The 17,003-nt window shown below is 39.4% G+C and overlaps 1 protein-coding gene and 1 pseudogene across 11 annotated transcripts in view; one reads left to right on the forward strand and one right to left on the reverse strand.

The window, feature by feature from the left end:
- The window catches only part of ST7 (suppression of tumorigenicity 7), a 235,273-nt gene that overhangs the window by 194,778 nt on the left and 23,492 nt on the right, over positions 1-17,003 (forward strand). For 10 of the 11 annotated variants that reach the window (XM_069462489.1, XM_069462490.1, XM_069462492.1 and 7 more), the window contains 2 exons: positions 1,389-1,461; positions 2,913-3,015. In XM_069462489.1, the coding sequence (XP_069318590.1) occupies positions 1,389-1,461; positions 2,913-3,015 (176 nt within the window). Of the gene's footprint in view, positions 1-1,388; positions 1,462-2,210; positions 2,347-2,912; positions 3,016-17,003 lie in introns of all 11 variants that reach the window. The other variant, XR_011231791.1, reaches the window with a different exon arrangement.
- On the reverse strand, positions 7,941-8,036 carry LOC138377636 (small nucleolar RNA U3; annotated as a pseudogene).

Consider the following 17,003-nt stretch of genomic DNA (forward strand, 5'->3'; position numbering starts at 1 on the left):
ACTCAGAATAGCACGCCATTTAAAATTTATAAATGATTTCTGGAATTTTCCATTTAATATTTTCAGACCATGGTTGATCATGGGTAACTGAAACTGCAGAAAGTGAAACTGCAAATGGGGGGGGGGTGTACTCCTGTACTTGGAATATATTGTCCTAGTCTTTTTATCTGTGTATATAAATGCTTATAAAAATGAATATTAAGTCATATGTTTTATAAACTTATTTTACTTATTGATTATGCACAATACATTTCCCCCAGATCATTCAGTTCCACCACATAATTTAATTACTGCATGGGATTGCACCCTGTTAATGTACAGCATCTTAACCAATCTTCTATGATTGGACATTGGGCTAATTTCTAGTTTTCCATCATTAGAAGAAATAATGTTGTGGTGAACAATTTTCGTCCATATTCATGACTGTCTCCTTAGGGTAAAGTCTTAGAAGTGGAATTGCTAGGTAGACAAAATGTAAAAGCTTTTGATTTATATTGCCAAAGTACTCTGCAGAAAAATAAGCATCATTTTAAAAAATGAAAATTGTAAACCAACCAAAAACTTTATTTGAACAACAAGATACTCTATGAGAAGGGAAATTTAGGGTCAGTTTCTTTAGAGTGATTCATCGCTCCTTAGAGCCAAATTGCCATTACCAAATAGATGTAATGTTTTCACAGAATTAAAAGAAAAACATTGAAAATATCTAAATAAATAAGTTATGCAGAAATATTTCACTATTTTTTATTTTTGTTAAACAGTGAGAGTAAAATAACTTACCAACATAAAAAGATAGCAAATACAATGGACATGCCATTTGGGGAATGGAAATCTTTTACATTTTTAACAAACACTGTTAAAAACTGAATGTGAACTTCTGAAAATTTAATAAAAGGAACTTTAGTTTAAATCTTACCACTAAAGAATTATTTATTTAGCCATGGGTTTTTTAAAAAAATCTAGATAATTTTTCTTCACATTAGGATTTCACATACCTATTGAGAAATTTTGGTAAGTGACAAAGAGGTCCACTTTGTCTTTCATATGAAGGGTATTCATGTAATATATAAATTTATATATTTATAGCTATACTCTGCTTTAAATAAACTCAACATATGAAAATTCTATTTTACTTTAAAATAGAAAATGATTGCTGAAGAGTCAGCCTGGTGGATTTTAAACAAGAATTATTTACAAAAATATGAATTACCATTAGTTCTGCATATAACCTAGCTAGATACAGTAAGGAATAGCTGAAGTTCTTGTGAAATGTGTGTGTTAATTTATGTTTTATTGGACTTACATATTTAAAATGCAAGTGTCTTGAAAATTTTTGTTCTTTGTTGCTGCAAACTTACAAGAGTTCCTCCTTTCTTTTTCTTTAACAGACATAAGCTTACCAAAGTCAGCAACAATATGCTACACAGCTGCCTTGCTCAAAGCAAGAGCTGTCTCTGACAAGTAAGTGAATAATAACTTGTGTGATACTAAATGCCTGACTGTACTTAAAGAGATGTGTTGCCTCTGAGGGCTTTCTCTGGAAGTTTCTCTTAGTCTATGAGACTCCTGCTTATGAGCATGCATTTTCCAAAACCTGCTGATCTTTTCTTTCACTACTAGAAGGAGGGAATGTGTATCCCCAGGTATTGTAAGGGTGTATGGGTCCCTAAAGAGGGATTTCTATGAAATTCCATGCCTCTGAGGTGACTTTTTTTTTCCTGTCAGACAGTAGATACTAAAAGGCCTGCTTGGGACTTACATAGAATGCCATCCTTCTATTCAATTTTTGCATAATCCTCTTCCTTCAGCAGTCCATGACTGGACAGTAGTCCTGCAGACATGGAATGTGGCAGAGGGGATGGTCATCGCACATTCTCTTTGCCTCGTAGATGCCAAATCAGCTCCCCACCCAGGGTCTGTTTACTTTGAGTTGCCATCTCCATGGGACATTTGCCCATTTTATTCAGGCAGGTGACTATGACATACAGAATTTTCAAAAACATCCAAGGATGACTGGCAGGTGAAAGAGCATAGATGGCTTAACTGTTTTTGAGTTCATAAACATTTACACTTCCCCGATACAATCCCACTGTAGCATTGAAAAGCAGAGAACAGGAAAACAGTCTCTGCTGTGTCAGACAGGTTTGCTGTTAAGTGTGTGTGCACTTCAAGACCGAAGTAATTTTCTTTCATTCTTTTTTATCCTGTAGATCGCCAGTACCTACTGCAACATCTTTTCTCCCTACACAGCGACTCCAGCTTGGGAGGGCAGGGCCAGGGTTGTCACAGCTTCCCCTGTGGTGTCTGCCTGCCAAGCACAGCTCTGGAGTTAGCCCTGGGTGTGAGGTGAGAAAGAGATTGCATGGTCTGGTTTTTTTCATTCACTTGGGCAGGTGTCTTGCCCGCAGTTTGGGCATGCACACCCCCCTGCTGGAATGGCCCCAAGCAGGCTCGCCTGCTGCTGAAGCTGCAACAACTTAACCCTCATCGCAGCACTGACATTGGGTGGGAGCCTCCTTTAAAATTCTCCCCAGTTCTGTTTTTAACCAAGTGCGCTCTTCTGTAACCTAGTTTTCTCTTTTTCCTACACTGTCTGCCCTTGTCAGTCCTACCCCTTCCTCCCACCTAAGCAGGTACCTCATAGAAAATATAGATTAGCTATTTAGACAGAGAGATCGACAGCTGAATTTAATTCTCACCGCGATTAGATGCAAGCATGCTTTCTGCTTCTGCTGGGGTTTTTGTTGGCCTCAGTCTGAGGGGTCACTCAGAGCTTCCACATAGTGGAAGTTTGGAGAGCTCATGCCATTGGCTCGCTGTGGTTTTATGGGCCCTTGATGTGTAGATGCCTTTTCAGGTTGATGCCCAAGCAGTGGTCCCAACTGGATGGTGTTTGTCTTTCTGCTTTTCAGATTCTCTCCCGAGGCTGCATCTCGGCGGGGGCTGAGCACAGCAGAGATGAATGCGGTAGAGGCCATTCATAGAGCTGTGGAATTCAATCCTCATGTGCCAAAAGTGAGTCTGTTATGATAGCAGAGAAGGCATTCACTGACCACAATGTCATGTCTCGAATATGTCTGGTTATGAAAAAATGAATTGCAACCAACAATTGTTGAGGCCTGTATGGTCTGTGGGCATTAGCCTCATTTTAAGCAAAAGCTACACTCAAGAGGCTTTAGAGCTGATTTTCAGACTTCACACAGTAAGGGTAAATGGGTAGACCATGCTTAGGCAGGCCAGGTCAGGAAGTCTGAAACTGGCAAAATGTGGAGATCCCAAGAGTATTGATGCATTCAATAGGAATTTCACACCAGTTATGCTCTGACATTGACCAAACTTAAGAAATAAACATTGTTGTGAATAAAATTAATAAAAAAAATGTTGACTAATGTGATAGTCCATGTCTCTATAAATAAATGATAGTATTGGCAAGAAAATAATAGAGAAAACCTCAAAGTATGAAGTATTTTGATTCGTGAGTATTATTTTAATAGGTATATATAGCATAATAGAAAATGTTTGTCTTAGTTGTTAACCACATGATTGACCAGTTTATATATACCCGGTATTTCATGTATTTTTTTTTCTCAAGTTGATTTTAAGGGAATCAAATCAGGGCATAGGATATTTCTGTAATCTTTTATTTAGGAGATGAACATGTATTTATGACTTACGTGTATTTCAGTACCTGCTGTGTGATAGGCACACGGCTGAGGGCCACTTACAGTCTCACTATTAAGCACACTTTGACCTCTAAGAAACTTCCTGCAGTTCACATCAGGTATTACAAAGCATAACATTGGCAAATGTCTGATGAAGACTTACCGGGGGAAATGACTCAGGGCTGTTTTACTTGTGTTGTAGAAGTTGTGTTACAGAAGGATGGGGTGTGTGTGTATGTGTGTGTGTGAAATGATTTATAGAGTTACCTACTTTATTTTGCTGATAGCCAGAATAACAGAGATAAGTGATCTAATATCATTCCTGGGGTTTTGCTCAAGTCAAGGTCATCTTTTCACTTAACAGGAAATTGAAGAGAGGTACATGGTGCCCCATTTGCATAAGGATGTATTTATCCATTAATTCTTGTGGGTAATGACTGATGTAGTATTTGTAGACTTTATGTATTGTATATTTGTGCTATAAATATCTCTCCTTATATAATTTTTTTGCCTAAGCTAAAAATGTTTATTCAACTTTGATTAAATTTTAAAACTAATCGTAAAAATATTATCCTGAATTACAGTAAACTTAGGTCATCGATTAATATTTATGGAATCCCATTTTCTAACTATAGAGATATTCTATGACTATAAACAAGGCTCTTTTAGAAGTAGTATTGAACAACAGAGCCCTGGATTCTGAGGCAAAAACTTGTGTTCAAGTTCTGGCTCTGTCATTTATCAGCTGTGGGACCTTGGGTTTAGCATCTCTGAACTCAAAAATTTCCCCTCATCTTTAAATGAAGATCAAAATATAAGCCCTGTCTTATCTTCTGTTATAATCAAGTGAGATAGCACATTTGAAGGTCATCGAAACCACCATATATTTGCAAATTATTAAAATTATCGATATTTGACTTGCAGGGGCCCCTCATATCTATTAATAGGAACCAGATCTTAACTTTTCCAGTTATCGTAACTACAGCCTCGTAATCCTGGGGCACAAGATAGAAAATCAGTCCACTACTTGTTGATTAGATATTTTGATTGAAGTAGTCATTTAATTCTCTGAAATGGTTAATTGAGCCTCTCAAAGAATCTTACACGCCCTAAGGAAAAGTTTAAGGCAGCCATGGAAGAATTTGACACAGTCAACTAGCACTCCAGAATAAATAAAATTATTCTGAAAGTGGAAACATTTGAAATATTTGATTGCATTCTTTCTAATCATGAAACTGAGAGAAGGTAGGGTACCTAGGTAAACTGATTCTCCACCATTTTGCTTCGCTGGTGATTATGCTGACGGGGAGTCTCTTTCCAGATCCTCTTTGTCTGTTGACATTTCCATGGAAAAAGGGCCCTGTGAGTCACTGGCCCCATCTGTTCAGAATTAGCCACAAACCTCTGGTACGTGTATACTATATGCAGTGTGCTCTAAACATCTTTTACGCGTGCCTCTTGTTTATTGGACTGTTTGCTAGTACTTTAGCAAACACACAAATTGGTGGTGCCTTTGCAGGGAGAAAATAGCCTTAATTCTAGAATATGAAACATCAGTGAAGGATATAAACTCTTAAACTCTTGGTGTGAGAAGGGGCCTTAAATATCATCTAGGTCACCTTCCCATCTTAAGCTTGACTCTCTATTCATAGTGATATTATGATAATTATTTTTATTGATTTCTTTTGAATGTTTATGTGCCAAGCGCAGTGCATGTGCCCTCTCATTTGTTTTTCATAACAACATTGTGAGGTCTATTATATTATCCCTATTACATAGATGAGGGCACTGAAGGTTTGGAGAGGTTAAGTAACCTGCTTATGGTCACACAGCAAATAAATAACAGAGCCTGAACTGATTCTGGGTTATCTACTCTTAAGTATTAGTACTGCCCTCCACTGCCTCCCAGATCCCACCAGGGGGCAGACCAGCCAAGGCTTGAACCCTTCAATAATGGTGGGCACTTTGCTTCCCAGGGCATTCAGTTCCTTACAGACAATTCAGATTTCCTCAAGATATTATGATGTCTGAAACACTTTCATGGCTTCTTTTTCTCTATCACAGGAAGTTGTCAGTGGCCCACCACAGGAATTTTCAGTATCTATAGGCTATTTTACCTAATTGTAGTCTGCTCAGAGGGAGAAAAAGAATACCAAGTATGATAGCTGAGAACTGCCTTCCATAAATTTCCAGCTTAGCTTCATCTGGTATCCCATTAAGCAAAGGTACATAGGTAATATTTCACCATCCATTGATAAATATTAGTTATTTATCCCAGGAGGCTTACGCTTAGGAACTCTCTTCCCCTGCAAACATGAGGAGTAGGAAGTGTTGCTCCTTACCACACCACAGGACTGAGAAATAAATAGAAGTAGTGAAAGGACACTGGTCTATATTCTGAAAGAGAGCCCCTTAAGTAGCCAGTTAGTTGCTAAACACTAGAATTTCTGAAATTCTATTAGATTGCAGAAAATTAGTAAGAAGGAAACAGGTACATAGACTCATCATTACAAATAAAATTGTCACTCCCCTCCTGCAGCTGTGTCCCCACCTCCTGCAGAAGAAAGTATAAACTCCTTGGGAGATTGTTTAGGACTTTTTATGGTCTGACCCAGCTGGTTTTTACTTTCTCCATTTCCTTCTGATGGGTCTGTTCATCATTCCAGAAAGATCCTCCTCCCTTCCCCTCTTTGCTTCCTCTAAGGAAATCCTACTCATCCTTCAGCCTTACCACCATTAAAGGTCACCACCAGGAAGCCTGTTCCTCCTATTCAGAATTAGTCTCTCTCCACTCTGGTCTCTGACTGTAGTACATTGATTATGTGCTTGTTGTTTACCCCTTTTTGAGGATAATTGGGGGCGTTAATGATGATGATGATTTTTAAGAACTAAGCACACAGTTCAACAAGGCAGACAAGTCTCTAATCCATTAGAGGATGTTTTCCATTTAATGGGATTAAAATAGGAGCTTTGCATTTAAAGGGAGTATTCTCCATTTTTAAAAGAAAATTTCACTCATGATGCTGGACAAAAGAAGGGCTACCCTCATCTTGGTTTTATACCTTCATCTTTGTATTGTTATAGTTTATTGGATTTTTGGCCTTTTCCCTGCAACTATGATCCCCCACTCACCCTGCTCTTTCTCAGCAATTTCTCAGTATACGTTGGGGTGGGGGGAGAGAGACATTAATGATATATTAATTACACAAATCTGAATTAACTAATGATTATGTGCTCTTAGTGTGCTCCATCTACACTGCAAGCCTCTCCCTGTGAAGAGACACATTTTCATCTTGAAGGATGTTACATTAACTCCTTCAGGGTGCCAAATATAAACTTTCATTTTCTGACAAGTTTCCATTATTTGTTACAGGCAGTATTAGATATGTTTGTTTCTCTATAGTCCTATTATAAAAACAAATTATTTTTTATATTAGAGAAAAGTGTAAAGAAATCATAATACTATCATCTAGTTATATTTAAGACTATTTCCTTCTAGCCTTTTTTCTATGTATTTTTAGTACTTACATGTAATACTTTAATATTTTTTAAAATTATCCTAAGTCTGGACTTGGACTTTATGATTGGGTATTGGAGGTATATTTATTGTTTCTTAGGGAGGATCATCAGATTTTCAGAGTTCTTTGACCTTAAAAAGGTTCTCTTCTAACTTAATGTTAAAGTTCAAGTCTTTTATTCATATACCTTCACATCCTTTTAAGATAGTCTCTGTAACTGGATACTTCTTTGTGTGTGTATGTGTGTGTGTGTGTGTGTGTGTAATTAAAAACTCATAACTTGAGATCTATCCCCTTAACAAATTTTAAAGTCTACAATACATTATTGTTGACTATACGCACATTGTTGTATAGCAGATCTCTAGAGCTTTTTCATCTTGCATGACAGAAACTCTATTTCTATTGAACAGCAGCTCGCCATTTCCCACTCTTTCTAATCTGTGGCAACCACCATTCTACTCTGATTCTATGGGTCTGACTACTTTAGATACCTCATATAAGTGGAATCATGCAGTGTTCGTCCTTCTGTGGCTGGCTTTTTCATTTAGCATAGTGTCCTCAAGATTCATCCATGTTGCAGCATATGAGACAATTTCCTTCTTTTTTAAGGCTGAATAATATTCCATTGTATGTATATATCACATTTTCTTTATCCATTTATCTGTCCGTGGACATTAAAGTTGTTTCTACCTCTTGGCTATTGTGAATAATGCTACAGTGAAAATGGTAGTGCAAATATCTCTTCAAGATCCTATTTTCACTTCTTTTGGATGAATCCCCAGAAGTGAGATTGCTGGATAATATGGTGATAATTCTAGTAACAGACTATAGAAATGATACCTGAAAGTATAGTCTTTATGGTGATAATTCTATTTTTTATTTTTTGAGAAACTTCCAAACTGTTTTCCTTAATGGCTGTACCATTTTATATTTCCACTAATAGTGTACCAGGGTTCCAATTTTTCCACTAACTTGCCAACACTTGTTATTTTCTTGATAGTGGCCATCCTAACAGGCGTAAGGTAAATTTTTTTGTTGTTTTTATTTGCATTTCTTTGATGCATGTACTGGTTGGCTATTTATATGTCTTCTTTGGAGAAATGTCTATGTAAGTCCTTTGCCATTTTTTAATCAGGCTATTGGGGTTTGGCTTTTTTTTTGTTTATTGTTTTTTGGGTTTTTTTGCTATTGAGTTGTAAGAGTTCCTTATGTTTTTCCATGTTAACCCTTTACATATATATGATTTGCAAATATTTTCTCCTATTCGATAGGTTGCCATTTCATTCTGTTAGTTGTTTTCATTGCTACATGGAAGCTTTTCAGTTTGATATAGGCCCACTTGTCTACTTGCTTTTGTTGTTTGTGCTTTTGGTGTCATACCCAAGAAATCATTGCCAACACCAGTGTCACGAAGCTTTTCCCCTGTGCTTTCTTCTAGGAGTTTTATAGTTTCAGGTCTTATATTTAAGTCTTTAGTGCATTTTGAGTTGATTTCTGTGTATGGTGTAAGATAAGGGTCCAGTTACATTCTTTTACATGTGGATATCCAGTTTTCCCACCACCTTTTGTTGAAGAGAATGATCTACTTCTTGAGTCTTCTATTGTAGACATCAGGTTGACACTACTGGTCAACTTCTGTGGTGAACCTCTTTGGGCATAAACATTTTTTAGTCGTTAGGATTATTTCCTTAGGGTAGATTTATAGAATGGGAATTACTGAGTCACATGTGGAAGCACTTTAAGGCTTTTGATATTTATTGCCAAATTGCTTACCAGAAAAGACTGTAGCAGTTTACACTGCCATCAGCAGGTAACTTCTTCACCATTTCATCATTCCCTTACCATCACTGAATGGTTTGTTTAAAAAAGAAACAAGGAAAAAAACAAACATTTATGAATTTATTGAGTACAAATGGAATTTTGTTCTTTTAATTTGCATTTCTTTACCACGACTAATAAGGTAGAATATTGTTAGCTCCAGATTCTATTAAGTTTTCACTCTTTCCCAAGCTTTTCTTCTTCAGCCTATAAAAAACAAGCAGTTATTTATTTTATTCTCAGGCGTTGCTGGAGTGATGCTCCACTACCCACCCCCAGGGCAAGAGGAGAGAGAGGAGGCAGGGAAACCTCCCCTAGTGCAGGCTGTGTGGTCAGGGGATCCAGGTGCCCAGAGTCACAGATGAGGTAGGGGCCCACTTGAAAGTCATCAGATGTTTTTTTCAGATTGGTTTGGACTGACAAGTTTGGAGTTTCACAGCCTGGGTTGCCCATCTCCCCTCTCCTCCCTGCCCCTGCCCTCTCTGGCCTGGTTTCTGTCCTCATTGTCAGAGGTGGAAGGGCTCTCATGCCCTCAAAAGAGGAATTCTTCATGTTCCTCCCTCAGCTGGAAGCTACATACCCTGCTAGGTCTCCTGTCAACCACAACATAGTTGAACTCCTTTCACTTACCCAGTATCACTCTGCTCCAACCGAGTAACTGGGAGACATGGCCCAGCTTCCCTTCACCATGGAGGGGATAATCTTCCTGCTGCTCCCATCAGCTTCCGTATTCTCCAAAGGTGCACAATTCCACAGCAGGGTCCTCTTTTCCCTCCCAACAGTGCATTCGGCTAGCACTTATTGACCGCCAGTTTTGTGGCAGGCACTGGGACAGTGGTCCCAACATGATCCATGCTCAGAAGGAGGCCTAGTCATTGAGAAGACAGGCAGAGTGCTGCCAGACCCCATAGAAGGAGGCAGCCAGCTCACACTGGAGCTGGGGGAGAGGTAACCCGGGTGCTCTGTAACTCCTGGAAGCCGGACCCTGTGCTTTGCTGTTACAAACATTCTCCAAGTGTGCAGCACTGTGGGAGTGGCCTCTGTACGGAATGCCCAAACCTCTCAACTCTGAAAGCCTTGGTCATGGTGCTTCCCAAAACTGAGCCTTGGCTGATAGGAAGTCTGCTCTGGTCAGTATCACCAAGGAGGGTCCAAGTCACGGGTCCTCGTCACCACCAGGCATAGTCCACGCGGGGCCAGCTTGTGCTTAAACCACTCACGGTAGCTTAGCTTTTGCTTTTATGAAAACAAAAACAACTTTTGATTTTTTGTAAGCAATAAACATTTTTCCCTTTCTAATGCAGTTCCATATGAAACCTTAATAAATAAACAAGTAAAAGTAGAACTGCCCTGGTTGAAACTGGGATGAAAAGTCTGGCCGGACAATCCCAAGGCACCGCTGCATACAGTTTAGATAATAACAGATGCCTGTGACCCACCCTCACTGGAAAGTCCCAAGCAGCTGAGGTCCCACCCATAGAACAGGAGGCCTCACACCCACTCTGAGCAGCTAGGAGGGGCCATGGGAACCAGTGCCAGCTCCTTGGGATGCCTGGGTGTTGTATGTAAAGCTGTTGGGGGAGACAAATCATCAATATCAATGGGTGGGGGATGGGGGTAGGTTTTGTCATAAGCTTGCCCCAAATCCCAGAACTATTGAACCGTGTGCTCTTCTCACTGGGCCCACAGGGGGCAGCAGAGTGTGCAGGAGGCGTCCCTGCGGGAGCTGAGGGCGGCCACACTCCTGAAACTCATTCCACCAACAGGGCAGCCTGGGCTTGTTGGAATATTGAGGTGAGGACCTCGCCTAACAGATATTTGCTTTTTAAATTCTAAGTCTAGGAGTGTGGAAAGTCATGAGAAAATAAAGAGGAAAGAATGAAGAATGTTACGACAGAAACGCATTCCCATTAAAAATATACTTTTTCTAAAAAAAAAGGTCAACTAATGTTAATCTAGAAACTCTAATTTCATGGGGATTTCAAGAGGCTTGTGGAGAAAAACATCCTGGTAATTGTATATGCTAATGGAATATCCACAGGACGTTGTTATAGTGATGGAAATTTTATTTCATGAAACACTAGAGCAATCCTCTCTTTATATCTTGGTAAAACTGATTGACAGAGTATAAAATTGCTTTTTAATCCAATTTAGGAAACAAAATGTGTAGTGGGTTTTAGCATTTAAAAATGCTTGAAGCGTGGAAGCAGAAATTCAAAATACCCTGGCAGACTGTCTATAATACTGTATATCAATGGCACATTTCAGAAATATTATTTCAATATAAGTTTCTTTGTATTGAGTCATATTTTGTTCCAAAGCTTTTTTGGATTAGAGTAGGGAGAATGTATTGTGGAAATATGACCCAGAGGAAAATAAACAGAAACCAGTTTTTAGCCACATTTCTCAGCAATAGAAAGTTTCTAATAAGTCTCTCCTTAACAAAAAGCACTGGAGCTGCTCCACCAAGGCCACCCCCACCAAAGTCACCCCCACCAAGGTCACCTCCACCAAGATCACTCCCACCACGGTCACCCCTGCCAAGGCCACCCCTGCCAAGGTTACCTCCACCAAGATCATTCCCACCTAGGCTACCAGATCCTTTAGCCTCTTCTCAAACTTTACCCTATTTCATCCCTCCATAGCATTTGGTCCCGTTGACCAACCACTTTTAATACCTTGATGCCATCTCTGCTCCATGACACCTCTCTGTGTCACTCCTATATCTCTGAGCATTCTTCTCCTACTCCTTTCCAGTCCTGCCCACTCCTTCATATTGGTTCTCTTGGGAGCTTCATTCACTGCTGTCTTCTTTCTTGCTCAAAGCTCCCCTGGGAGATCTCATGTGCTGCCGCTGCTCAGCCTCCCCCTGTGGCCCAGAACACCCACGTCTGTCTCCAGCTTCTCTCTCGAGCTCCAGACCTGCACATGCAGCTGCCTTCAGGACATCTCTCCAGGGTGTTCTGCAGACACTACAAACTGTTTTGTTTGCGGGGTTTTTTTTGTTGTTGTTGTTTTTGTTTTTTTTTTTGCCTTCCCATTGCTAAGCATCTTCCTCCTCTGAGGTCCTTATCCTAGTTAAGGAGCTCACATTGCTCTAGTTTCCTAAGTTAAAAAATTCAGTCACCCTTGGTTCCTTTTTTCAGTCTTAGATTTAGTCAGGCACCAAGTCCTGGGGAAGTTTCCCCTCCACCCCCCAATTTTATCTCCCCTCACCTAGACTATCACAGGAGCTCTCTTTTTAAGACCTCGCTAACTTCCATCTCTTCCCTGTCTGATGGTCCTACATATGACTTCATCATTTCTCTTAAAGCCACAAACTGCGCCAGCTCACTTCCCAATTACCTACCGCTGGGGCATTCAAACCATCTTCCTAGGACCGTGAGGAGTCCTCAGACCTCTCTTGGGTCCCTCCCTCAGGTTCCTCCACAGTTGTGTTTTTTCATCAATTTCATGTATCTTTTAGGTTTCTTTTTTTCCTCTGAACAAATTACAGTTGTCCCTCCGTATCTGCAGGGGACTGGTTCCAGGACGCCCAACTCTCCTGGCAGAACACAAGTATATGAAAAGTCAGCCTTCTGCGGGTTTCCCATCCCACAAATACTGTATTTTCAATCCACATTTGGCAAAAATCCACCTATAAGTGGACCTGCACTATTGAAACCCTTGTTGTTCAAGGGCTAAATGTATTCTGTGTCTAAAAGTTTGAAAACCACAGAGTAACTCCAGGTAAAAGGCACCATCGGGAGCATGTCATGGAAGGCCTCTTACAACCCGCTGTTCCTGCTTCATCCCTTGGAGAGGAGCAGAAAGCCTGAGTTCAAGTGCATGCTCTGCCACATGCAACTTGGGCAACCCTGGGCAAGTCATAATACTTAACGTCCTAAAGCCTTCATTTTCTCATCTGTGAAATAGACATAATATTAAATAATATTAGCTCCCTCACAGACCAGGTGTAAGGAGTAGCTGAAATAATGCTCGGCCTGTGTTAATGCATAATCAGTGTTGGCAATTGCTATTACGTTAGTACTCCAGCTCCACCACGTAAACAAATCATGCCCTTTGATGCTGTTGGTTTGCTTTGATGCTTTTGGTATGCTTTGCCCTTTGATGCCGCTCTGGAATCCCCCCTTCCCCATTTTTCCAGTGTAAACTCTTGTTTATTTAGTAAGATTGACTCTCATTTTCCTTTATCTGTGAAGCCTTGTCAGACACAGTGCTCCCCATTTTCTCCTTAGTGCTAAGTATGCACCTCTTACTAAGGTACTCATCATGTTGAATTTTTTTCTTTGTCTGTATGTTCTCTCTCTTTTTCTCTCCCTCCCTCTGACCTTCTCTCTCTTCCTCCTGTATTCCTACAAAGATTATGGATCGTCAAGGCAGGGATCTGGCCTGATTCATGTCTATGCCCTTGAGGTAAATTGTGGATCTTTCCACATCCATGTTCTTGGGTAAGCGGTGGCTGCTCCTCTGTACTGTTGGTATATACTGTGGGTGCTCGCATATTTTTTGAATGAAGCAAAGTAACTCATGAATAGATAAGTGGACCAGGAAGAAGCAGGTACCTTGTGAAGAAGACCCTTGAGTAGAGCTACAGATCGCCAGGTTTAATGTGTCATTTCAGCTTTGCTCTATGCTTGCTTCCATCTTGGTTGAATGGTGGACTTTGGTAGCCATATCTCTTCAGCTGATATGCTACTATGATAAAATTGCTAAAGTATTTTACCTAGAAACAGAACTCACTTTTTGTAGCACACACACACACACAAAACCCCAGTTACCTCTGTAGTAATGTGAACATTTCATTTTATTTGTTAGCAAAAATAGCTGCTATTCAGTAAACACTTACGTTACAGATACTATGTGAATGTTTTGTGTATGTTATTTAATCTTCAAAAATTAAAACCAGCAAAACTTGTGTTTTTATTGTTCCAGCTTTACAGTTGAGCAAACTGAGGTTCAAAGAAATTAAATAGCATGTCCAAGGTCTTACAGCAAAATAGTAGAGCCAGGATTCGAGTAAGTAGTTGAAAGTGGCAGATGGCAGATGAGAGGGGCTGAGGCAGGGAATCCTGGAGGTGTGCACTGCAGCCTCTATCACATCATGGTCTGAGCGAGCCATGGTTACTTGCAGGTACTGCTGTGCATCTTCCTGAGTCCAGGGAGTAAACAACACTGAAACTCAGAATATGTAGCATCTCTTCCAAATAGCACTGGTTTTATTCTCTGAACTCTTTATTGATGTTTTAAAAATGTCATTTCTGGTCTTAGGCCCTTTTATCAGAGCCAGTTGCACCAAAGCATTGTAGACATGCAAAAAATTGCTATCTCTGGATATCTTTTGTGTGGTAGTTTGCTTTTTTGTGTTTTTGATGCAAGCATAGAAAATAGTTTTGTATTACATACACATACACATACATACATATAGGGAGAAATTAAAATGTTTATTACAGAAAACTTAGAAAGCACAGAAAGAGCACAAAATAAATTAATCTCTGGTAAATCAAATATTTAGCCACCATGAGCATTCATTCTGTGACCTTCCAATGTTTTGTAATGCCTCGGTAAACATATTTATTGTCAAAGTAATAATCTGCATATATTGTTATGGTACATTTTTTTTCATTTAACAATATATCATGAACATTTTCCCATGCTAATATATATTCTTCTACTACCCAGTTTTTGGGAACAATTTGATAGCCATCATCTAAATGTGTTATAATTTAATTAACCTGTTCTCTCACATTTTGTTTATTTCTAACTTTTTTTTTTATTTCAGCATATTATGGGAGTACAAATGTTTAGGTTACGTATATTGTCCTTTCCCTCCCTCTCCCTGTGAGTCAGAGCTTCAAGCATGTCCATCCCCCAGTGTGTATCGCACTCATTATGTGTGTATACACCCATCCCTTCCTCCCCCCTCCCATCTGCCCAACCCCTGATGAATGTTATTCCTATATGTGCACTTAGGTATTGATCAGTTAAAACCAATTTGATGATGAGTACATGGGGTGCTTATTTTTCCATTCTTGGGATACCTCACTTAGTAGAATGGGTTCCAGCTCTATCCAGGATAATACAAGAGGTGCTAGATCACCATTGTTTCTTATAGCTGAGTAGAACTCCATGGTAAACATATACCACATTTTATTAATCCTCTCATGTATTGATAGGCACTTGGGTTGTTTCCACATCTTTGCAACTGTGAATTGTGCTGCTATAAACATTCTAGTGCAGATGTCTTTTTTATAGAATGTCTTTTGTTCTTTTGGGTAGATGCCCAGTAATGGGATTGCTGGATCGAATGGTAGATGTACTTGTGTCTCTTTAAGGTATCTCCATATTGCTTTCCATAGAGGTTGCACTAGTTTGCAGTCCCACCAGCAGTGTATGAGTGTTCCTATCTCTCCACATGCATGCCAACATTTATTGTTTTGGGACTTTTTGATAAAGGCCATTCTCACTGCAGATAAGTGATATCTCATTGTGGTTTTGATTTGCATTTCCCTGATGATTAGAGATGTTGAGCATTTTTTCATGTTTCTTGGCCATTATTCTGTCTTCTTTTGAAAAGTTTCTGTTCGTGTCCTTTGCCCACTTTTGGATAGAGTTGTTTGATTTTTTCTTGCAGATTTTGCTGAGTTCTAAATAGATTCTAGTTATCAGTCTTTTATCGGATGTGTAGCATGCAAATATTTTCTCCTATTCTGTAGGCTGTCTGCTCTCGTGATAGTTTCTTTGTCTGTGCAGAAGCTTTTTAATTTGATCAGATCCCATTTATTCACTTTTGTTGTTGCTGTGATTGTCTTTGGGGTCTTCTTCATAAATTCTTTGCCTAGGCCAATATCTAGAAGAGTATTTCCAATGTTTTCCTCTAGAATTCTTATAGTTTCACATCTTAGGTTTAAGTCTGTTATCCTCTATGAGTTGATTTTTGTGAGAGGTGAAAGGTGTGAATCCTGTTTCAGTCTTCTACATGTGGCTATCCAGTTTTCCCAGCACCATTTATTGAATAAGGATTTTTTTCCCCAGTGTATGTTTTTGTCTGCTTTGTCAAAGATTAGATGGCTATATGAGGATGGTTTTATATCTGGGTTCTCAGTTCTGTTCCATTGGTCTATTTCTCTGTTCTTGTGCCAGTACCATGGTGTTTTAGTTACCATAGCCTTGAAGTCTGGTAAATTGATGCCTCCCATTTTGTTCTTTTTGCATAGGATTGCTTTTGCTGTGGCAACAAAGAAAATAAAGTACCTATGAATATATTTAACTAAGGAGGTAAAAGACCTCTACAGGGAGAACTATGAAACACTGAGGAAGGAAATAGCAGAGGACGTAAACAGGTGGAAAACCATACCATGCTTATGGGTCAGCAGAATCAACATTGTTAAAATGTCTATACTACCCAAAGTGATCTATTTCCAACTTTTGCAAATGATTTTCATATGACTTATACTATTGTTGGTATTGAAAATTCCAAAAAGGAGGGTTATGAATTAGTTCTTTGGCATTAATATCTATGTGAAGGATAACTTTGGGATCATTTCACTCAAATTATTATAGAATTTTAATATCTTAACAAAAGAGACTTTAGCAGTTACCTGGAGTAGCCTCTGACAGGCCAAATCTCTTCTGTGGTCTTCCTGACAGGTGAGTCAGCCTCTGCTGAGATACCTCCAGGAATAGGTGCTACTCACACCCAAAGCCCACAACCCTTTGTTCCTCTATGTGTGACCTGACTTTATATGCTCCTGTATTGGGCATAAGGAACTAGATTATGACACAAATAGAGTTTGAAAAGTTGCTTCCGAAACCGTTAGAAGCACTATACTTGAAGATCAGTGTGATTTGAGAATCTGGGAAGGAAGTTAGAGGCAGGATGGTGGGCAAGACAGTGGAGAATGCTGGCTTAGCTAGTAGAAACCAAGTCATTATTATGGACAGCCAGAGCCTGTTCTCTGATTTGCAAGCTATAGTTATTCTAATTGATTTCTGCATACTTGTG

Source organism: Eulemur rufifrons, chromosome 29 (assembly GCF_041146395.1).
Source record: "Eulemur rufifrons isolate Redbay chromosome 29, OSU_ERuf_1, whole genome shotgun sequence".
Classification (NCBI taxonomy): Eukaryota; Metazoa; Chordata; class Mammalia; order Primates; family Lemuridae; genus Eulemur; species Eulemur rufifrons.